Source organism: Setaria viridis, chromosome 7 (assembly GCF_005286985.2).
Source record: "Setaria viridis chromosome 7, Setaria_viridis_v4.0, whole genome shotgun sequence".
In the NCBI taxonomy this organism is placed as follows: Eukaryota; Viridiplantae; Streptophyta; class Magnoliopsida; order Poales; family Poaceae; genus Setaria; species Setaria viridis.
The window spans coordinates 23,085,127-23,106,713 of record NC_048269.2 but is presented as its reverse complement, the minus strand read 5'-3'; the positions used below and the strand labels follow the sequence as shown (position 1 = coordinate 23,106,713).

Genomic DNA, 21,587 nt, shown 5'->3' with positions numbered 1-21,587 from the left:
CTTTTTCTTAGACTGGAATTAATATTGCAAATCACCACATTTTTTTAAAAAAAAATCTGTCATCTCTAATTTCTTAAGAACATTTTGTTTCCCTACATGCAAAATTTTATTTCATTGTCGGGGCATTTATTTTTTCCTAGACCAGAACATTGCAAATCTATCGACAGATAAATATACCATTTCTCAAAAGTTAAATGTTAAATGCATAGAAGTTAGTACTATCAGAGTAAACATATTTCAGTCGGTATAGAGCGAAATTATTCCTCTCCCTTTCATCTGTCTGATTTCATTTATCTCAAGATTAGGGTTGCTACATTGTATTGTTTTTATATTAGCCTAAAATTAAAAAACTATTTGCCATTTTGGTGTGATTATTGTTTATATTTTGCAAAATATACAGGAACCTAATTATGAATTTTTTGTATGACGCACATGTGATTTCCTGTTAGTGTGGCTGGCATTCCCATCATTTATGAGTCAATAATTCAAGAAAAAACTAGTGTCAAGTATGTGATGTCCATGCCTATTGCCTACAATCATGAAGCAAGGTGCCATATCAGACACAGAAATTAGTAGTCGTATATGAATATATCTGCTAAATGGCGTTGAATTAATAAGTGCAGCATAACTAGACATAGAATAATGACGCCATGGCTACGTTGAGTTAACATAATCTAATCATTATACCTCATCTGTCTCCACGTGCACAACTGACATATGATTAGCAAAGGTCAATCCAGCGAACTCAGCCGGTGTTCGCAACAAGCAGAGGGAAGGAACGTTATCCGGAAACGCAAGCTGCACGTTCATGTTCTGAGTCTCCCCCGCCGACCCACAACCCCCCCCCCCCCCCCCCCCCCCCCCCCCCGCCCAAAAAAAAAAACAAAAGGGAAGGGAGTTGTCGTTTCGTGGGCCACATTAAGCTGATCGAGAGCTTCTATGGGCTATCCAGTGAATCTCTGGCCCGTTTAGCAGACGGCCTTTTTCATGCTGAATGCCTGAATTGCGGCAGAGCAAGAGGGCATATCACTATCAGAGTCAGAGATGAAGTACGCTCGGGTGGCTGCTGGCGAGGGTGTTCGTCCAATCCGTTCGGGTTCAATCCCTAGGATCGGATCTAGATGCTTCACCGGGATTTTTTCCCAATTGCGCTCAGATTAGTTCTGAGTTCGCTAAGATACACACGCGTGCACGTAAGTGGTACTACCGTTTTCTGTGCACTGTATGTTTAGATCTCTCAATCTGTTCCATAGGCGTGTGTATGGACGCGCGCACGTGTATGTACGTGTGGTATGAGTATAGAGTGCGTTGGTCGTATGCGTCCGTACCCTTAAAAAATCAGAGTCAGAGATGAGATCGTCGCCATTCTTTCACCCTTTTCTCGCGGGGTAAGAGCGTCACCTTTCACGGGGCATCGTCAATAACATGTCTCTTTTAGTCCAGTTGGTGAATCGTTCGCCGAACGGGTAGTGCCACGGCAACGTCAAGTTCATGGGAATGAAACCGCGAACACAAATCTCTGATAGGTGCTAGTAAATACTGTATACAAGATACAATGGCATCGACACGCGTGCGGTCGTCGGCACGGGAGGATGCCGTTCGTGCCGTGCGCGGCGCCAGCCGGCCGGCCGATCGGTCAGTCCCGGCGCGGCGGCTCGTGCCTGGCGGAGACCACGGCGGTGGACATGACGAGCATGTGGCTCAGCGTGGCGACCCACCGCTTGTACACGCCGTAGTCGTCGGCGCGGAGCTCCACCTTGCCCTTGCTCGTCGACACCTCCACCGGGTACGTCGCGCCCTCGTCCGGGCTCGGCTTCTCCGGGGCGCACGGGCGCACGTCGCGGATCACGCCTGCGGGTGCGCATGGGCAGGTGGCTGGTCAGTTCGGTCTGTCCGATCAACTGATCGATCAAGAAAACAGGCGAGACAGGGAACGGGACAGATGCTGCTCGTTATTACTTTCTTTCGCGTGGGAGAAGGCCATGACCAGGTTCGTCTTCTTGATCCGCAGCACGATCTCGCCGCGCTTGTTCGGCGCCGCGGACACCGTGTGGAGCTTCCATTTCCCTGCAACCCATGTCATCGTCGTGTGCCAAGAGAACGCGACGCGTGTTCAGTTTCGCATGCATGCGGCAACTGGTGGCGTGGAAATGGAGTACATGGCGGCACTCACCGTCCGGCATCGCGACGAACAACTCGTCGCCCTTAGCGAGCGCCGCCCGGGACCTCGCGTGGTTGAAGTCGAAGTCGAGGTCGTCCTGCGACAGCGCCGGGCCGGTGTGGTGGTCCCCTCTCTCGTTCGGGCCGTGCCCGCCGCCGCCGCTGCCGCAGCGCCGTCCTCTCAGCGTCGCGGCGCCGCGCAGCGCTGCGACATGTCCGACGAAAGTAAATAAAGTTACTCCCAGGAATTCTTTTCAAGTCGTTGCGGCGCAACGATGCGGTCTGAAGAAGAACAGTGTGGGCGGGCACGGGCACGTACACGTGGCGGCGGCCGCGGTGAGCGTGATGACGTTGCTGGCGTCCGTGGAGGCCCTGGCGGCGTCGACGGCCGCCGCGACCTGGTCCCTCGTGGCGCCCGCGGCCTCGGCCACCTTCGCGCACTGCGCCGCCACGAGCGCGGCCGCGGACGCCACCGCCGTCTCCCGCATCCCCGCCGCGCCCGGCGGCGCGGCGTTCTCGGCGGCGATGGCGGCGAGCGCGGCCGCGACGCCGGCCACGGACACCGCGGCGTGGACCTCCGCCCGCTGCAGGCGCGCCTCCTCCTTCCGCTTCTGCTTCCGCTCCTTGACCCACTTCTTGAGCGAGATGCCGTTCCATGGCGCCATCTTGCGCGGGAGCTGCGTGCAAAGTTCAGAATTGTAAGATCTGGCAAGCCATCACAATTCACAAATAAATAGCAGCACATCTCATCATTTCCTTGATCTCCGTTGATGCGTATCTCGGAATAAAACGCTGTGTACTAAGGATTTAGAAAAAGAAGATTGGAAACGAGATATGGCTGATCATAACATCCTAATCAGATCGTTATCTTTCCCAGAACATGCTACTCAGAATGTGTAACAGACTGAACCATATTGGCCGGCCCAGAAGTACTACCAAAACCAATGGATTAGTACATGACCAAATTTCATGATCACAAAAAAATCCTTAAAGAACTCAAGATTAATCAGAACTCAGAAGGATTGAGAAGAGAGCCTGCAAAACATCTCCGTGCAATTTCAAGTTGTACAGTATGTGTTGCAGGAAATGATGCATGTTAGTGTAACTTCAGAGATGAACAGAACTAGCACTGGCTTTGACCCATCAACAATACGGTTTCTATCACTCACCCATTTCTTCTTGAGGCAGAGATCATAATCCAGTTCGGGATGAATTGCCTTCTGCAGCCATATCCATGACTGAAAAGGGAAGAACGCCAAAGCCACGCACTCGAGGTCAGGTTAAAACGAGTTTGCAAATGAACATCCCATCACACAGTTATGTACCTTCAGATCGTCATATTTCCATTGGGCCGTGCTGAAACTGCTGTTGTCAACCACCAAGCTACGATTACTTTTCTGCAAATTGTTACACACCTCAAATTTCATCCCCAGCACAATACACTGACAAAACATTTGCTACAGTTACTGAATGTACACTTACTGACAACAGGTCTTTCCGGTCAAGCGACATGACCGGATGCTCCACCAACGCCATCGAGCACTCCTTGGGTCCTGTCTGAAGAACTTGGATAGCCGAGCTGCACCACGCGCTCGAGAGCAGGTCCGTCGACTCTGGAGGCGGCTCCTCGTAGGCAACTAGGCCTCTGTCCGGCTCCATGGCCAAGGCAGGGCAGAAGCCAAGCTAATTCCCTCAGAAGCAGCTCAGGAAAGGCAAGGGTCAGAGATTTATAGTGGACGAGTAGATGTCACTCTTGGTAGCTGTGCAGGTGTAGCCTCTCTGTCTTTCTGATGCGCAACCTGCAGCCGCAGAGAATGTCTCAGTAGGAGAACCAGATCCTTGATCGAATCACTAGGATAGCTCCAACCACTAGAACCAACTTTTAGCTGTAAAAAACCTGAAACAGTACAGGTGTCACTGAGAAAGGCAGTGAGAAAAAAACTATAAGTACCAAATAAACAAGCATATTAGTGGCTTTTTGGGAGGAAGAGGAGTGGAGTAGATCATGAGCTTCAAGAATGCTTTAGCTGCACACAAAGAAGATGGAATCAAAAGGGGGGGACCTCGTAGGCTTTACAATAGAAAATTTGCAGCATAGTAACTGTCCTAGAACATTGAGGAGTTTGAGCACACACTTTTCGGTGCTGGATTTTATATTGTTGCCACCAAAAAAACTGCTGCAAAGAGGAGATGCTTAGCGTTTCAGTGCAATGATCCGATGTATTTTATTGTAAACCAAATCGAGTAAAAAGGCGAAGAGAACATGAGATGTTGGGCTGCCACTAGTGCAAATAATAGAAAAACAGAAAAAGGCAGCAGGATGAGGGTGTCATCCATACAATGTTTCGGAACTTTCGGGCATCATTGCCATGCGTGCAATACTGCAATGCTGGAGTGTAGACGTATACCTAATGGGTCGTAGATTGTGACCTGTAGCGTAGTATCTCTTAACGTCAGAGCACAAGCATCTAGTGGATGTTCAGTGCACTGGGTTTCAAAAGGAAGATCTCTTCCCTTAAAAAAAACAGAAAATCTCAAGCTGTAGCAAACTGTAGCGGAAGAACAATATGGTGATGCCGAGGGGTCCCAGTCTCACATCAATCCCTGTCCAATGTTAGTAAACATGAAAATGCTAGAAGCAAATCAATATACTGTATAACATTAAGTCCCAGAAATCATGACTGGTCTTCAAAATAAGGTGCCAAAGCATGTAAAATTATGCCTTGTAGGATTTTTTTCAGTTTTGAATATCACTGTGGTTATAAAAGTGAATGCTTCAAAGGCTGAAGTGAAGAACCGAACCTGTAATGCTTCCAGCAACCGTGCCAGGGTTGTCCCATATGGAATAATTGGCTCTGGCATAGAGCATGAAAGAATTTAATTAGCGGTGAATTATTAGTCATCAGTCCCTCAAGAGATGGCAGCATGATTTGGAAGTGGAATAGTGTTTGCAGATGATCCAAAGCAGCTGCCGTTGTTGAGGAATAGTTGAGCGGCTCATAATATTGCTTCTCCTAATCTACAGAGAGGGCAACAGAACAGTGGTGCCTGTCAGTTGGTGTAAATATCAAACCTAAAGCAAAGCTATGACTTTAATGCTAGTTTTTTGTCCGAGAATTTGGTTAATCTTTCCCATCTACCGTTGTCTAAAGAACATTCCAAGTGAAGCCTCTTATCCCTTATTTATTCTAATCTCATGTGTAGGCCTCTAATCCTGTCTGCTAATCATTCTCCTTTTGAAAATTTTGCTAGATAAAATTATATGTATTTATCACGGCAAGGGACCTTTTGATCAAGGATAGGATTATAGGAGTTCAGTATCTTCTCTTTACAACTCCTTTTGAATGTAAAGTAGGGGCTGCAGATTCTCGAAGGCTCTCACGGGAAATTTCCGAGGGAAGCTGAAATCATGTTAATTTGTCGGCATGCAATTCTTGTCACTGCTTTGAACAATCTTTTGATTGATAAAGGAAAATGGAATGTCAATTCCTGCTACACTAGTTGCGGCCTTGCTGGAGAATTAATTCATTACGCACTGAGGTAGATGTTCAGGAGGGGAAAAAAAACTCATTTGATAACTCAGCTAAAACTTCATACTTATAGCTTCAAGATAAGATAGACATTATTGAAGTTGGATAATAAACTAATTCCTAACATATCTTGTAGCTCTTCACAGCAATAAGATGGGCACCAGAGAACTAACAGCAGGTTTAAACATGTGTGCATTGAGCAAGCACATCAGGTAATCATTGAACCGCATAATCGTTTTCTCTCTAAAGGCAACAAATAATCATTTTAATGAATAAGCAATGTCGTTAGCTTGGATTTCCATTTGGATTTGTCATTTTGATAATAGAGCATTTTTGGAGTTGTCATCACGCCCTAATTTGCAGTGGTGCGGCTTTAGATATTACTATGCTAGGAGAAATTGGGCATGCAGTCACACGATTTCATTATATCAGACTGGTGTCATAACCAGAAAAATGAAAAACAATCCCTCATCAGAAGGCAAAGCTCAACTCCATATGAAGAAAGTATTTATCCTTTCCAATCTGAAAAGCTCAACTCCATTTATGAAGAACAGCCCATCAGAAATATAATAGTTTCTATTCTGAATGGAGGCTCATTAAACTTTTTGATAAGTATTACATGATTACTACTATTGCCTAAGAATACAACTTCAGAAATTGTCAACGACAGCTCAATATCCCTAATATTGTACAGAACCAACAGATCACAAAGGGTTTCTTATACCTCCTTCCTGCAATCTTGCATTTGTCTGGTGAAATAGCTACTCTGGAAAATTGAATACAGCATCGTATCATATTGAAACTAAACTATCTCACCATCAATAATATGGTGTCTCAACAGGACAATTTCCTTCACAAGATTCCTGTAAGTGAATGGCCGGACAGCGGCCCTTAGGAAAAGTCCTGTGTTTGCATCACTCTGACTTCCATCCTCTGCACTTCTGCTCCTTGTGGTCTCCTGCTCCTCCTCGTCTTCCTCAGTTTGTTCCTGCTCCATAACCATTGCATTTGCTCTGTCCATTTTCCATTCCATCTCTTTCTCAAATTCCATCTGCTGCTCAATGCGCTCATTTGATGCCTCAATGCTTGTCTTGACCAGCTTCTCCATTTTATCAGAACTTCTCATGGCGTTCTTCCACTGCTCATCCCAGTACTTTTCACTGTCCCCACTATTTTCAACAACTTCATCTGCTTCTAAATCCTCATTGGTATCGACCACATCCTCATCCTCATAATCACTGTATCCACCATCGACAACATCATCAGCCTCATCATCCTTGATCCAATCAACTATGTCTATTTCATCGTCATCACCAACATCATCATCACTCTCATCAGGCGCATCACATCCAAGCTCCATCTCCTCTAGTTTCACCTTCCACTCCTTGGTATAAGGATGCAGGAGCTCCATAGGATGGTTTGTGAGCAGGAATTCCAGGCATCGTGACTGGTCAGCTTCGCTCAGCCTTGAGTAAGCATTCACAACATCATCAACATAAGCCTTCGGGTTGGCCTTCACTATCCTGCAGAGACCACCAAAGTAGGTTGTTCGAATGACCTGACCATCCAGCTCAAGTTCAAACAAGAAATTGCCCTCTGTGGCAGGATCAACCAACGGGCGAAGCTTCTTGAAGAAATCCTCCTGCGGCTCAAATCGCGACTGGTACAGCGGCCGCTTGACGTATATGATGTCAGGGCGCGTCCAGGCCGCACATCGCGTGATGAGCTCGCGCGTCGGGTTGCCAAACCTGCCCATAAGGCTCCACTTATCAAGCCGCTCTTCCTTGCCGGCCTGGACGGCGACCTCGGCCGAGAGCGTCCACTGCTCCCAGGGCTTCTCGTTGGGGCGCCACCTGGGGTGGCGCACGAAGACCCAGTAGTACCGGAACCCGACGCCGTCGGCGAGGTCGTTGAGTCGGTGCGAGAACTGGTTGCACATGTCGAACTGCTCGATGCGGTCCCACTCCTCGTGGTCGTGGACCTCCTCCATGAGCGAGACGCGGTCGTCGGAGAAGCGGCCGCGGATGGGCGGGCCCACGACGATGCCGCGCCAGTGGTAGGGCCCGTAGCGGCCGTACTTGTACCAGTCGTGCGGGTGGCGGAGCCGCGGGTCGTCGGGCCCGTCCATGAAGCGGACGGCGCGGTCGTACCCCATCCCGATCATCTCGAGCTCCGCGTCGGTGAAGGTGTCCGCCTGGCCCGAGGCCGCCGCCGCCGCAGCGCGGCGCTTGCGGCGGTAGAAGGCGTTCTCGCCCATCCGGCGGCTGCGGACGCGCGCCTTCGCCTTGGCCTCCCGCCGCATGTCCCCGCTCCCCTCGATGCGGCCCCCGCCGCCACCCCCCTGGGGGTTCTTCTTCTTCTTGCTGCGGCCTGCGTGGGCCACGGTGGAGGGGGGCTCCGGTGGGCCTGGTGGCCGCGCCGGCGGGGTCGGGGAGGAGGGGAATGAGGAATCGGAAGCGGGCGCGGAGGCATGGATGGCAGCGGCTGCGGCGCGGGGTCTGGGTCTGGTGAACGGCGGAGCGAAAGATACGGGCCTGCAGCGGAAGGGGGAGGCGGCGGCGGAAGCGGTGGGGGGGAGGAATTGGAGGCCGGAGCAGAGGTGATGCGGGGGTGTGAGGCCGAACAGGGTGGGGGCTGCGCCCGGCGGCATGGCTGGGTTTGGCTTGGGTTTTGGGGGCAGCTGCCTGCGAAGTGCCGAAGTGTGTGAACTGTGAAGGATGCAGATTTTCCTCCTCTGTCACGATGAGGTGATGTAGGCTGGATTCGAAGGGCAGGCCGGGCTTGGAAGATTTAGAAGCCTCACGACGGGTTGTGGTTTTCCCGCGCAGATCGACCCGGCCCATAAGCTGGAGAAACTGCTCGGCCTTTTCTTTCTTTTTTTTTTGGCGATGGGACTGTTGTTTTGTTCCTTCTTTCGCTTAGAGGGTGCGGGACGCCATACATGTCGTATCGGATATTTGATACTAATTAGTATTAAATATAGTCTAATTATAAAAATAATTGTACAAATGGAGTCTAATTCGCGAGACGAATCTATTAAGCCTTGTGGTGCTACAGTAACCATTTGCTAATGATGGATTGATTAGGCTTAATAGATTCGTCTCGCGAATTAGTACAGGGGTTCTGCAGTTAGTTTTATAATTAGCTCATGTTTAGTCCTCCTAATTAGTGTCCGAACATCCGATGTGACCCTCCTAAAGTTTAGTACCAAACACCCCCTTGGGGGCGTTTGCTTCCACTAACTTATTTTTAGCACGTGTCACATCGAATGTTTAGATACTAATTAGGAGTATTAAAATGTAGACTATTTAGAAAACCCATTACATAAGTGGAGGCTAAACAGCGAGACGAATCTATTAAGCCTAATTAATCCATCATTAGCAAATGTTTAGCAACACATTGTCAAATCATGGACTAATTAGGCTTAATAGATTCGTCTCGCCATTTAGCCTCCACTTATGTAATGGGTTTTGTAAATAGTCTACGTTTAATACTCCTAATTAGTATCTAAATATTTGATGTGACGGGTGCTAAAAATAAGTCAGTGGAAGCAAACGGGGCTGATTTGGCTACTTGCTTTGCTATTCGAGGAACAATAGAGCTGCTCCGTCACATCGAACAAATTTTTCTTTTTTTTTCTCGAATAAGCAGAAGAACGGTGTATTTTTTATTAAGAGAAAAATATATTGTTTGTTCACCTAACGTGGAACAAAACCACAATAGCATCGAACATCGAAGTCTAGGCAAAAAAAAATATGGGTGATGCCATAACTCAGGCGCCTGAATTTTAGCATGGTCTAACGATGGGTTCTGATCCGTACAGCCCTTGCTCTCCTGTCTCTTGCCCCGCCCTCAAGCACCGTTCCCCGATGATAAGAATATCATCGTGTCTGCAAAAGCATGCCTAACTGTTTGATTTGAGTTGCTTATTATAAGCAACTTAAAGTTGCTTAAAGGTGTTTATTTGGAGTTGCTTATTTTTAGTCTAAGCTGTTTGGATACCCTTGCTTATGAGATGGACATTGTCATATTTGCCCCTTGTGTTGCTACCCTCCAATTTGCCTCCCCACCCTTCTTCTTCCTGCACTACCCGATCCTGGCCTCCGAGCCCCAGAACCAGGGTGGATCAGCACGGCGGCGGGCGGTAGTGGCGGCGGATGGCGTGGAGGCGAGCGGCGGGCAGGAGCGGCGACGGGCGGCGCGGAGGCGGGAAGGCGGGCGGGCGGCGCGGAGCCACGCGCGGAGGTAGGCGGCGGCGGAGGCGGGCGAGAGCGGCGGCGGATGGTGCGGCGGCGGGTGGCGCGGAGGCCGGCGGCGCGAAGGCAGGGGATTGGTGCTCGGTGACGGGAGAGGGGGGGAGAGAGAGGAGGGTAGGGTGCATTGAATGAGGGCAGGAGGTGTAAAGTGCACCTTTTACTCTCCATAAGCAACCCAAGAGTTGCTTATTTGCTTATAATAAGCAATCCCATAAGCAAAAGTAATTGGTTCCATAAGCAACTTATTTGCTTATTTTAAGTTGATTATGCATAAGCAACTCAAACCAAACAGGCCCTTAGGGCTTCCAGTTCCAAAGAACCTTTATACCTATAGCAAAACACTATGCTTAAAATTAAATAGAAACCGGTGAAGACAATATTTTTTACTTCACTGCCTCATAATAGTCAGAGTCGGTGGAGCCAAAACCCTACCAACACTACTGGGAAAAGCCCCATCACTGTTGGTTGGGAACCCCCTTTAGTACCAATTTCGCAACCAATACTACTAGTTCGATACTAAGGGGACCCTACCGGTACTAAAGGGGCATTAAAAAATAAAAAAAGGAAATTTCCCCGCCGCCCCTCCTCCCGCCGCCCGCCTCCCTCCTCCGCGTGCCCCTCCGCCCGCCCGCCCGACGCTCTCCGCCCCGCCGTCGCCGCCGCCGCCACTCCTGCCACCCGCCACCGCCGCCTCACCTCACCCTGCCGCTGCCACCTCACCTCGCCCCGCCGCTGCTCCTCACTGTCGGTGAGGGACGAGCGGAGGGGGGAGGGGAGGTGAGGCAGAGGAGGAGAGGAGTGAGCTGCTGTGAGAGAGAGAGAGAGAGGAGAGATAGATAGAGGAGGGGGAGACGGGATAAGAGTAGTTGGGTGAGAGTGGTCGGGGGATAAGAGTGGCCGGGTGAGAGATAGAGCTGCTGTGAGAGTGGCCGGGTGAGCGGGATGGGAACTTTTAGTACCGGGTGAGAGTTCCACCCGATGCTAAAGGGGGTCATGGGGAGCTCCTCGGAGACTATCTATCAGGCCCGATACTAATGCTCACATTAGTATCAGGTCAAAATGCAACTGATACTGAGTCTCGGGACGAATGCTCAGTTTTCCAGTAGTGCAAATAGTGCCTAGTCTAGACTATATGTCACCACAAAGAAAACAACTGGTTCCACCACTTCATAGATTATACTATGCACCTAGAAAAGCCAAAACGAATAGTACTTGGATAGTAGTGGATTGAAGTGGAATAAGAGAGATTGAAAGGAAAATTTAGTTCATTTTAGACTCAATCTCCTTCATTCCACTCCAATCCCTTTCTGTCCAAACAAGTCCACAGGGTTTTGGATCAGCTACAAATCTGCACTAAAAAGCCGGATTGTAGTTTAGATTATAAAAGTCTAATCACCAGTCATAATATGTTACTCCCTCCGTCCCAAATTACTATTCGTTTTGGTTTTTCTAGGTGCATAGTATTTACCCTTAGAAAAGCCAAAATGAATAGTAATTCAAATGCTATGCACCTAGAAAAGCTAAAATAAATAGTAACTTGGAGCGGAGGGAGTAGAACCCAGCTAACAGTAGATAATACATGGCCAAAAGTCCAACCACATATAACGAGAGACCCATATTTTTTAATATCCCATCTTTTTATTAATCCCTATCCACAATCCAAATTTACATAATCTCTATCCCATCAAACATGCCCTTAGTTAACACAACCATCTGACTAGTGATTACCAAAAATTACAGTTGCAGATTAGCAGCAGATGATAATATACATATATGATGGAATGATCAGGGATGAAGACAGCTTGGAAGTCCTCGTGGCTTCCGTGGAATCATACAGGTAATCAATGCTACGCGACAGCTTTGCATGCAAAGCATGCAGCAAAAATTACAGCCCCAACCCAAAGGTCGAGGCTATAGCTAGTGTACAACATGTCGGCGTTGCGTTTCGCTGCACCTGCACCGATCAATACGTGGGCACGACGCCGTAGTCGCCGTCGGCGCCCCCGGGGGCCATGAGCGCGGCCACGGCGGCCGCGGCGGAGGAGTACATCTCCTCCTCGTGCTCCTCCAGCGGCTCCTCCCCGTCCGCTCCGGCCCCGGCCGTGCGCTTGGCGAACCGGCCCTTGATGCGCGGCCGCGTCTCCGCGTACGCCTTGCGGGACGCGTACCGGATCGTCTTCTCGAACCGCCGGCTCTTGCGCTTCTCCCGGTATCGCATCAGCCGCGCCTCCCGCTCCAGGCCCCTGCTCACCACCGGCACTACGGGCGCCGCTCCCGCCGCCGCGTCGGGCACCACCGCTGCCTCCGACGATGACACCTGCAATAAATGATAGTTGTATCTTTTCGTCAGCACACTGAATAGGTTCGTCATGGGACTTGAACTGGTACGTGCTGCTACGGCGCCGACAGTGTTCGGGGATGCTAGGCTAGCTTACGCTGTGGTTCATCGAGTGGTCGGAGTAGAAGAGCTTGGCGCCGGTGAGGTCGAGCTCGGCCGGGCCGTTCTGGACGCCGATGGCCTTGATGTCGTCCATGGAGCGCGCGAAGTCGAGGTCGAGGTACGGATCGGAGTCCGCGAAGAACACCTCCGTCGTGGCGCTTTCTTCCTTGGGGCCGAGGTCGGGCTCCGGGAGGAGCCACGACGCCGCCTCGGCCTCGTTGCTCCCGTCGTCGTCGGCCACCTTGGGCATGGCTGCCGCGGACGAGGCGAAGGGCTTGGGCGCGTCGGCGAGCGCGCCGAAGAAGGGCGCCACGGGGAGGCGCTCGTGGCGGCGCGCGAGCGGGTTGGCCGAGTGGATGTCGGCGTCGCAGGAGGCGCAGAGCGCGGCGGCGTCGGCGCGGCACGTGACCACGGCCGGCGCGTGCTCGCAGACCTCGCAGAGCCAGACCCGCGCGTGGCGCGACCCGGCGCCGTGCGCGCGCGCGTCGCACCCGGCGCAGAGGAACGCCGCGTCCGCGCGGCAGTAGAGCCGCGCCGCCTCGCCGCCGCACGCGTCGCAGGGCCGCGCGCCCAGGCCCCAGTAGGCAGGGGCCCCGACCGCCGACTTCTCGTCGCCCTCCATCGCGCGCCCCCGAAGCGGTGCGCGCACGTCCGCTCACACTAGCTCACTCTCGGCCGGCAGCTCGTAGTAGCTGTTGGGGCGAAGCGATTCTCAGCCAAGCTTTCCCCACCCCCCGCGCTCCGGATTTGAGCTGTGCACCTGGGAGGCGCCCCGGGCGGGTCGTCGCCCTCCGACGCGAACGGGCGACGTGGAGGCCCGGCTAACCACGGAGGTCGCCGTCCCGGCGGGTCCGGGCCAGTTTGGTCGCCCGTGCCGCCCTTGCGGCCTTGCCACTTCACCTCACCTCGCCGCGTCTTATCGGGTTGCGTCCCGGTCCCCCTGCCGTGCACCGTAAAAACTCTGCACGGCGCCAGCCGGACGTGCGCGCGCTCGCGGTGAATCCAGCCAGCGGCGGCGTCGCTCTCGCGCGCGGCGGAAGGCTGCTGTGACGTGCTCGTCGTTGTCGTTGGAAAATCAGGCGGCCGTCGCGACATGGCAAGTGGGAGGGATGCTGACGGGGACGGGCGGGCCGCGGCTGCCACCGCGTCGGCCGGGTCCGGCCGCCCGATTCTCGCCGTGGGGGGCCACGGCGGCGACAGGTGGCGCCGCGCGGTTGGTCCCGGCGATCTCGCCCTTATCTCCAACGGATGCTCCTCCGGACATCGCAGCAGCCCGTGGCCGTGATGGAACGAGCTGGGCGGGCACCAAGGCCGTTTTGGGAAATACGCTCTCGGTAAGCGGATGCGCAAAGCTTCAGCCCCGGGTGCAGGCGTGCAGCTGCAGCTCGCAGGATGCTGGATGCGGCCGCAACCACAACGCTGGGGCCCGGGTGTCTCTACGGCCTCTGAAATCTGGACTCTGGAGGTGACGCGAAGAATCGACTTGTGTTGGCATCAGATTCAGAGCTTATCGGTCTATCCCGCGAGGCCTTGGGTTAAAACTGATATGTTCGACATCAGACTTGAACCCACGACTACAAAACAAAAGATGTCACTCCGTTTCAAATGGCTGGTCATTTTGAGTTTTCTAAGTTCGTGTATATTATTATACATGTAGACATACACTATATCTAAGTGCATAACAAAAATTATACACATAAAAAAGCTAAAACAATTTACAATTTGGAACGAAGAGAGCAGTTATTATGAGTCCTATGGAAGAATTTACAGGTCCATTCCATTCACATCGAGAGTGGACCCTTGGCCTAATATGTGAATCGGTTTTTTATAACTTTTGTGAACCGGGTTTGCCGAGCATAGCTGTCCCTGGATTCCATTCACACACATTTTTTTAGCCATTGTTATTTCTTCAATCAAGTGTGGTAAGAGAAAATGAAATTGCATCGAGCGTAAAAATATGAATGCGTAACGCCGGAGTGCTTAGTTCGACATAAGATGCCCTCGTCCTCCCCAAATATTGTTTTTGGAATGTTCTTTTGAATCCAACGAATTCAAAACCAAGCCTACTTAATTGTCATTGTGATTATAATAGGTCAGCTAGACCGAATAATCTCTGCTGGGTTGGTACCCGTGGAAATGCAACTCCCTCCGTACCAAATTAAACATAAGTGTTTTTAGTTTTTTCCCTAAGTCAAACAACTCTAACTTTGACCAATTCTATAGAAAAAAATAACATCAATAATACAAACAAGTTTGCTATCAAGCATATTTCATGATGGGTTTTATAAAACTAACTTGATATTACGTTTGTGTATTTTTCTATAACTTGCTCAAAGTTAGAGATGTTTAACTTAATTGAAAATGGAGAGATAACACTAAAGACTTCTCAAAAGCTTGAATATTTAGCATACGTATGGATAAACTTAAGGATCAAGCTATTCCACCCCACTACGGACCATCCTTTTCCACGAGTATATATACCATACACATATCAATCCATGTTACAACCTACCACATGTTGCAGACATGCGAATATCTCGTTTCCAAAAAGTTTTGGATGACCTTGTGAAAGGGATTAGCAAAAGGGATAAAAGTGGTAACATAAGAATGAGGGCACAAGGCATAGTCGGGCATCATTCTCCGATGTTGACGATCCCTGCGGATGTGGTATATGGGCCACCTATATGCAGGGAGGGGAGTAAGATGAATGTCTAAGTGGGGAAGAAGTAGAATTTCAAGGCTTTTTAGAACGTTTAAAGATCGTTTGTTTGGTTCTCGTCCACTCTATATACATCGCAACTACATCATAAACCGAACAACTACCGCAAAAATGGTGTGCCAAAGTTTAACAAATTAGGCAACTAAAAAAAGCCTAATGTTTATCGAGGGTACTTTACAATTTTGTCATTTTATGTTTACAACTGAACGTTTCAATTTTCATCTCACTCTACAACACCGTAGAGTTAGAGCAAATTTGACTTCATCTTGGTTTGCTACTATAGTTTGGTGTAATGGTAAGATATCTTTTCCTCTCGAGTCTTGACAATGCTAGTTCATTTCCTAGACAAATGTTCGGCAAAACTACAAAACGATGACAAAAAATTGTAAACCAAACTTTGGTAAAGGGCTAGACGGAGAATGAGTAGTACGATTTCTTTCAAGCCGCCCCCTCCTCCAATTTCCAATTCATAATTAAAAACCCCAAACTGTACCCGCCATCCTCCTAAAACCCTAGCGCCTTCGTCCCCCTAGCACGACAGCCATGGCCGCCGCCGCCGCCGCCGCCCCGCTTGACGAAGCCAAGGCCAGGAACGTTCTCCGCCAGGTTTGAGATCTCACACCGTCCTTGATTTGTGCGGTCCCGCCTTCCAATTCCTAGCGGTTTTAGGATCCCAATCGAACATTCCTTTTCCTCTTTCGCCGCAGGTGGAGTTCTATTTCAGCGACAGCAACCTCCCCCGCGACGGATTCCTGCGGAGGACCGTAGAGGAAAGCGAGGATGGCTGTAATAATTCCTCATCGTGTTCATCTTCATGCTCCTTCTAGTTTTTGTTGCTATGATGCTAATCTGTGCTGTTTTATTTTGGGCGATTGGTCAGTGGTGAGCTTGGCTCTCATCTGCTCCTTCTCGCGGATGAGGTCGCACCTAGGGCTCGAAGGGGAGGTGAAGCCGGAGACTGTGCCGGAGGAGACGGTGCTCGCGGTTGCCGAGGTGCTGCGCCGTTCCTCGTCCCTCCGTGTCTCTGAGGACGGTAAGCAAGTTAGCCGTGTTGTATTCTGCAGTTACAGTTAATTCTGGTGGCGAATAAATTTACACTTTGTTGAACCGGTTTATGTTCTTAGTTCACTTTTAGGTATGATACTACGTTTCAGATTTACAGTGGCCCTATTATTGATTCTGATAGATGTTAGACTAAACTTAAAATCATAATATGGACATTTGCTGCACAGTTCAAATGAAACAAAATTGAAATGGCTCACTTTAGCTGGAGTTATAGTATGACACCAATTGTTTGGTGCTTGCATCTTGTACTAGTGTTCAATCTTGTATTTAATGCAGGCAAAAAAATTGGTAGAGCTAAAGAGTTGCTGAAGCCAGATGAGGTTATAGAGCAAGTGGACTCTAGGACAATTGCCGCATCACCTCTTCCTTACAATGTAAAGCTGGAAGATGTTGAATCGTTTTTTGCTCAGTGCGGCAAGGTATGATATCTATGTGTTAGTACTGTATATTTTACGTAATGAAGGGGAAAAATGAAGCAAATATCAGGTGTCAGCAGAACTTTTATGCAAATAAAAACTGATACGTATGGGGATATTTCCCATTGCTAGATGCTTCGAGGATAGAATAATTCTTTCAACTTGAAATGTTCTGTATGAACTCACATCCTTGATGTTATACATCTGAGACTGAGATCAATGGATATGATAAGTTGGTGAATTAGGCAATTGCCATTCTAATAATCTTGCAATATGAAAAGTAATACTGCTATGTCGCTTGTTTACTGTTTGCATCACAGGTAAATAGTGTGAGGCTACCTCGACATGTTTCTGACAAAAGACACTTCTGTGGAACTGCTTTAGTTGAATTTTCAGAAGAAGATGAAGCCAAAGGTGTTTTTGAGAAAACACTTGTTTTTGCAGGGGTAGATCTGGAAATAAGACCAAAGTAAGCCAACTACTAGTTCAATTTGTTTTCTTACGAGATGCCATCTATTTAGTTAGAAAATGTTGTATCCATGCTTTTGAGTTTTGGCAATGAAGTTGCTTTGTTGATCTTAAACAATAAAATCATCTGGTCTCCTTGCGTACACTAAAAGACATGAGAACCAAGCCAGTCCTTGGACTCGGAACTTGGTTGTGGGAATTTTGAGCAGTTGGCATGCTCCCCAAAAATATTTTCCAAATTGTTTTTATTAATCTATTGTTTTGCTTATGTGAATCATACTTTGGTGGTTGCAGGCTTGCTCCCTTAGCTACACTTAGCTACATAATGTTAAGTTGTTTGTTCTGGTTGAATGACTCCAAAAATCGTTTCCCCTTATTTTCAGAATCAGGACTCTTGTGGCTTACAGTTTTTCATAGCGTCAAAGTTTTCTTTAAGTATATAGCAGTATATAACTTGTATCCTATGCTGAAATAATGAAGGAAAGAATTTGATGCTGAAAGAGACGCGAAGAAAGAAGCATATGAAAAGGCAAATCTTAACAAGAATAATGGTGAAAGGTAAATACACTTTAACTATAACATGACATACATTTTTCTAAAAAATATTCCCTGGAGTTCAATGTAACAATGTGAATCTAATATTTTCTATAGCTATCCAAAAGGTCTGATTCTGGCCTTCAAGCTGAAGAAAATTCCAGCTGATATTGGTACAGATCAAAATGGTGTGGAAAAAGTAGATGACGCCGAAGGTGCCAAGAAGGACGGATCTTCCAATACTACAGATAAATCAAGTACAGGGCATGAAGAGAAGGCCCCTGAAGGTAAAGGCGATGCGAGTGAAGAACAGTTGGATGGTGTTGAGATGCCGGCTGCTGGGGAAACTGCACAATCTGTTGACAAGGATGATAAAAGCCCTTCTGACAATGATGAAGAGACAATCTCAAGGGAGGACATAAAGGAAGAATTCACAAAATTTGGTATAGTGCGGGTAATTTATATATTTATCCCTTCTTTTGTTTTGTTTTATACCATTGGTGACCTGCTGATCTTTTCACATTTTTGTTTGCATTATGAGTGTACGTGACTAGCAAGTAACCCTCTTTCCTTTGAGATGTTTGCAACCCCAAACTTTCAAATTTTAAAACGATGAGAAGATACCAAGGAAAATTAGAAAATTCAAAGTATTAATGTTGTACATTTTGCATTCCACACCTTATAACAACTACCAGACCAGACAGTAATCTTCTACTAAAAAGGACAAACCCATTTCATGTTTCTTTGCATCATTTAGTGTAAACAACCACTCATTGTTATCCAGGAAGCATAAATTTGAGCCTATTTTGTTACTGATTTTCTATTTTACGGATGATCCTTCATTCATTTTCTTCCCGAAGTACTCATTGGCTGAACTTTTATGGATTTTCATTGTTACATGGTTATTACAGCTGTGCTTGGACAGCTTTTCCCCAAGTACTCATTGGCTGAACTTTTATGAATTGCAATATCTAATTCATCTAACTTTCAGTCACGAGCGTGTTATGGTTTAGTTTGGCCGAGGTTATTGTTTGATAATTTGCAAATAGCATCCTGATTACTTTAGCTCATTTGAGTTAAATAGAGCACACAGTGGCCAGTTGACAATACACAATAGTGAGTATAGACTGTAGTTAAACAAAATTTAGGCATTTAGCTATGCTATTCTGAGACAATTTAATAATTCCTTTTAAATTCTTACTTTAAACTGGCTTTTGTAAGCACATATTTGATCATAATGCTGCACATTTTAAGGGTATTGTGCATGCATTATGCAGTTTTATGTCCTTGTAGTGCGGTATCTGTTTTTTAAACAAAGTTTCTCTATCATATAGCATTCTTGAATCTTAATATATGTCTTACTGCTTTTTCCCCCCCCTTCTTGAAGTATGTGGATTTCAGTAAAGGGGATGATTCTGGATTTATTCGGTTTGAAGATTCCACAGCAGCTGAAAAGGCCCGTGCATTTGCAGCCATTGCAGATGAAGGTGGTTTGATTATGAAGGCCCACATTGTTACTTTGGAACCTGTGTCTGGTAAAGAAACTACATCTTCTTAGTTTCGGATTCGATAGCTTCTATTGATCTAATTGCTGCAACTGTGCATATATTTATTTTTAGGCTTCATAGTATCGTCTGAGTTAATGTGTGACAGTACGGAACATCATTCATCCTTGAAATATTATTGCTTGCATCCAAATCAGGGACAAAGCCGGGGGGGGGGGGGGGGGGGGGGGGGGCGGGTGGAGCTAAAGGGAGCCCTGGCCCCTTAAGGCTGATGAATTCCTATAGTTAGCACTTGTACATTCTGTAGAACTAGAGCCTTTCACATACTTGTTATTCGGCCCCCTAGATTTTTTTCCTATCTCCGTTCCTGATCCATATGGGTGTTTTGCCGAATCGGATTGTAAAAAGACCCTGAAATTGGTCTGTTGATACTCTCGTTCTTAGTAATCATTTAGTGTTTAATCAATTTAGCTTTGTAAGTATGCACTCACCCGATCCGAATTCTATTCTCAGTTACTGGTTTCATAGGCAACATCTCCAATCATATGCAGGTCAAGGTGAGAAGGATTACTGGAGTGCAATTCGAGGTGGTCAAGATAAATATAAAGACAGCCGAAGCAACAGGGGACGGTATGGTCTTTTTGCCATGGTTCTGTTCTCAGTTTTGTTCTCCATCTGGTACTTGTTTTAGTCTGAGTTTCATACTTAAGTTTAAATTAGGCCTACTTATTCATGTTTTACAAACAAGAAAAGCCTTATAAAGCTGAAACTAGGTGTTTTCTCTCTCGAATAATTTTGTCGCGAAACTGATTTCACTGACAGTAATAGAAACTGTAAAACACGTCGTAGAAAAATTCTTTGGTCTGGTTCAGTCTTGTACGTTGGAAACTGTAACAAGGAAAACTTGCATGGTTGTCATACTTGCATCTGTTGCATCTGTTTCAGTTGATTATCCTGTGCCATCGTTAGCTTTGTCACACTTGTCCAAAGATAATGATATGGTTTCCTTTTGTGCAAACTTTCTAGGGACTGGAAGAATAACAGAGGTGGAAGGCACTTTGGTGGTGGGAAGCGGGGGCGCCACTTTGACTCCCGTGATAGGGCCTCCAATAAAGCTCAGAAAGTTTAGCTTTAGGCTCTATATTAATAGGAAGGAAAACATATATGCTGATGCTGCGATGCTTTGGTCTGTACCTTTGGAAGTGGCATTTGCTGTTTGCGTTTTTTTTGTTCTTGTGAATGTTGGGCTGCGCACTTAAAGCGCCGGTTATGAATGAACCATGTTGACAATGAGGAGAAATGAAATGAGCACGGCAAAAGCTCGATACTGGTAAGTGGTAAGAGGAGGTAACTTGGCTCTCTGAAGTCTGAACTCTGGTACGGGTTCCATCACGGTAGGGCGACAGAAACATCACTTTTAAAAAGTTCCGTTTGGTGGTGTATTGCAGTGTGTGGTCTGTACGGTGTTATTTCTGATCCCACGTGTGTTCGTGCATGCGGAGCATTTCTCAAATAATCCTAGGCCATGTTTAGTTTCCCCCCAATTCCCAACTTTGACACTATGCAAAAAGAAGATTCCCCATCACATCAAACTTGCGGTACATGCATGGAGTACTAAATGTAGACGAAATTAAAAACTAATTGTACAGTTTTGTTGTACTTTGCGAGACGAATCTTTTGAGCCTAATTAGTCAATATTTGGACAATAATTCACAAATACAAACGAAACGCTACAGTGTGCTACAGTGCTGGCACAGTAATTTTGCATCTCCCAAATTTGCCAACTAAACAAGGCCTAAGTACACCGATGGCAACTTGCGGTCTAATCTCTTGTGTATCAACACGCAAAAAAAAAAGCTTGACACAGTTTATTTACAACCTCTGCAGTAGGTTGTTTTTGTAAGTTACTCCCTCCATCCTAAATTATAAGTCGCTTTGACTTTTTTTTTTGATACATTCACTTTGCTATGTACTCCCTCCATCCCAAATTATAGGTCATTTTGACTTTATTAGATTCATAAACTTTGTTATGCACTTAGATATACCCTATGTCTAGATGCATAATAATATCTATGTATCTATAAAAGCCAAAACGACCTATAATTTGGAACGGAGGGAGTATATAGATATAACAATATGTCTAGATGCATAGTAAAGTGGATGTACCAAAAAAATCAAAGCGACTTATAATTTGGGATGGAGGGAGTATCTTGTAATTCTAAAATCCCTTGATTCTTTTATGAAACAAATGAATGTTTTTTTTGAAAACTAAAACAAATGAATGTTATGCTTTGCATTGGAGCGATAACTCCTGCAATGAATCGGGAATACCATTTATAGTCCTAAAAATTTATCATTCGAGACCATTGCTAACGAAACAACCACTTTTCTCTCACCTCCCTCTCCTACGCACGGTAGAACATGCTACAACTGTTGCTAAAACGATATATGCCTGTGGCATGGGTATTTGATATCATAAATCACAAATAATAAT

At 47.2% G+C, this 21,587-nt stretch overlaps 4 protein-coding genes across 4 annotated transcripts; 1 reads left to right on the top strand and 3 right to left on the bottom strand.

Moving 5' to 3' along the window:
- Nucleotides 1-1,443: 1,443 nt before the first annotated feature.
- LOC117863191 (VAN3-binding protein) lies at nt 1,444-4,261 on the bottom strand. The gene is made up of 7 exons (XM_034746807.2): nt 3,643-4,261; nt 3,486-3,557; nt 3,330-3,398; nt 2,480-2,837; nt 2,174-2,365; nt 1,960-2,067; nt 1,444-1,851 (listed from the first exon to the last, which is right to left on the bottom strand). The coding sequence occupies exons 1-7, from the start codon at nt 3,817-3,819 to the stop codon at nt 1,637-1,639; spliced, it is 1,191 nt and encodes a 396-aa protein (XP_034602698.1). The 5' UTR covers nt 3,820-4,261; the 3' UTR covers nt 1,444-1,636.
- Nucleotides 4,262-6,186: 1,925 nt separating this feature from the next.
- LOC117865763 (uncharacterized) lies at nt 6,187-8,421 on the bottom strand. Its single transcript, XM_034750004.2, has one exon. It carries the CDS (start codon nt 8,338-8,340, stop codon nt 6,493-6,495), a length of 1,848 nt encoding a protein of 615 aa, XP_034605895.1. The 5' UTR covers nt 8,341-8,421; the 3' UTR covers nt 6,187-6,492.
- Nucleotides 8,422-11,693: 3,272 nt separating this feature from the next.
- LOC117865803 (zinc finger protein CONSTANS-LIKE 3) lies at nt 11,694-13,293 on the bottom strand. The gene is made up of 2 exons (XM_034750041.2): nt 12,382-13,293; nt 11,694-12,263 (listed from the first exon to the last, which is right to left on the bottom strand). The coding sequence occupies exons 1-2, from the start codon at nt 13,006-13,008 to the stop codon at nt 11,910-11,912; spliced, it is 981 nt and encodes a 326-aa protein (XP_034605932.1). The 5' UTR covers nt 13,009-13,293; the 3' UTR covers nt 11,694-11,909.
- A 2,259-nt stretch (nt 13,294-15,552) lies between these two features.
- On the top strand, nt 15,553-20,434 carry LOC117865094 (la protein 1). The gene is made up of 10 exons (XM_034749175.2): nt 15,553-15,711; nt 15,813-15,891; nt 15,986-16,138; nt 16,447-16,589; nt 16,907-17,055; nt 17,535-17,612; nt 17,706-18,042; nt 18,976-19,123; nt 19,645-19,723; nt 20,120-20,434. Exons 1-10 carry the CDS (start codon nt 15,649-15,651, stop codon nt 20,220-20,222), a joined length of 1,332 nt encoding a protein of 443 aa, XP_034605066.1. The 5' UTR covers nt 15,553-15,648; the 3' UTR covers nt 20,223-20,434.
- The last annotated feature ends 1,153 nt before the right edge of the window (nt 20,435-21,587 follow it).

Bases quoted from the DNA above. Each gene is read 5' to 3' on its own strand.
- LOC117865094 (XM_034749175.2), top strand. From the start codon at position 15,649: ATGGCCGCCGCCGCCGCCGCCGCCCCGCTTGACGAAGCCAAGGCCAGG. The intron at 18,043-18,975 runs GTAATTTATATA...CCCTTCTTGAAG, and splicing joins CAAAATTTGGTATAGTGCGG to TATGTGGATTTCAGTAAAGG. The intron at 19,724-20,119 runs GTATGGTCTTTT...CAAACTTTCTAG, and splicing joins AGCCGAAGCAACAGGGGACG to GGACTGGAAGAATAACAGAG.
- LOC117865803 (XM_034750041.2), bottom strand. From the start codon at position 13,008: ATGGAGGGCGACGAGAAGTCGGCGGTCGGGGCCCCTGCCTACTGGGGC. The intron at 12,264-12,381 runs GTAAGCTAGCCT...CATTTATTGCAG, and splicing joins ACCACTCGATGAACCACAGC to GTGTCATCGTCGGAGGCAGC.
- LOC117863191 (XM_034746807.2), bottom strand. From the start codon at position 3,819: ATGGAGCCGGACAGAGGCCTAGTTGCCTACGAGGAGCCGCCTCCAGAG. The intron at 3,558-3,642 runs GTAAGTGTACAT...AACAATTTGCAG, and splicing joins ACCGGAAAGACCTGTTGTCA to AAAAGTAATCGTAGCTTGGT. The intron at 2,366-2,479 runs GTACGTGCCCGT...GACATGTCGCAG, and splicing joins CACCGCGGCCGCCGCCACGT to CGCTGCGCGGCGCCGCGACG.
- LOC117865763 (XM_034750004.2), bottom strand. From the start codon at position 8,340: ATGCCGCCGGGCGCAGCCCCCACCCTGTTCGGCCTCACACCCCCGCAT.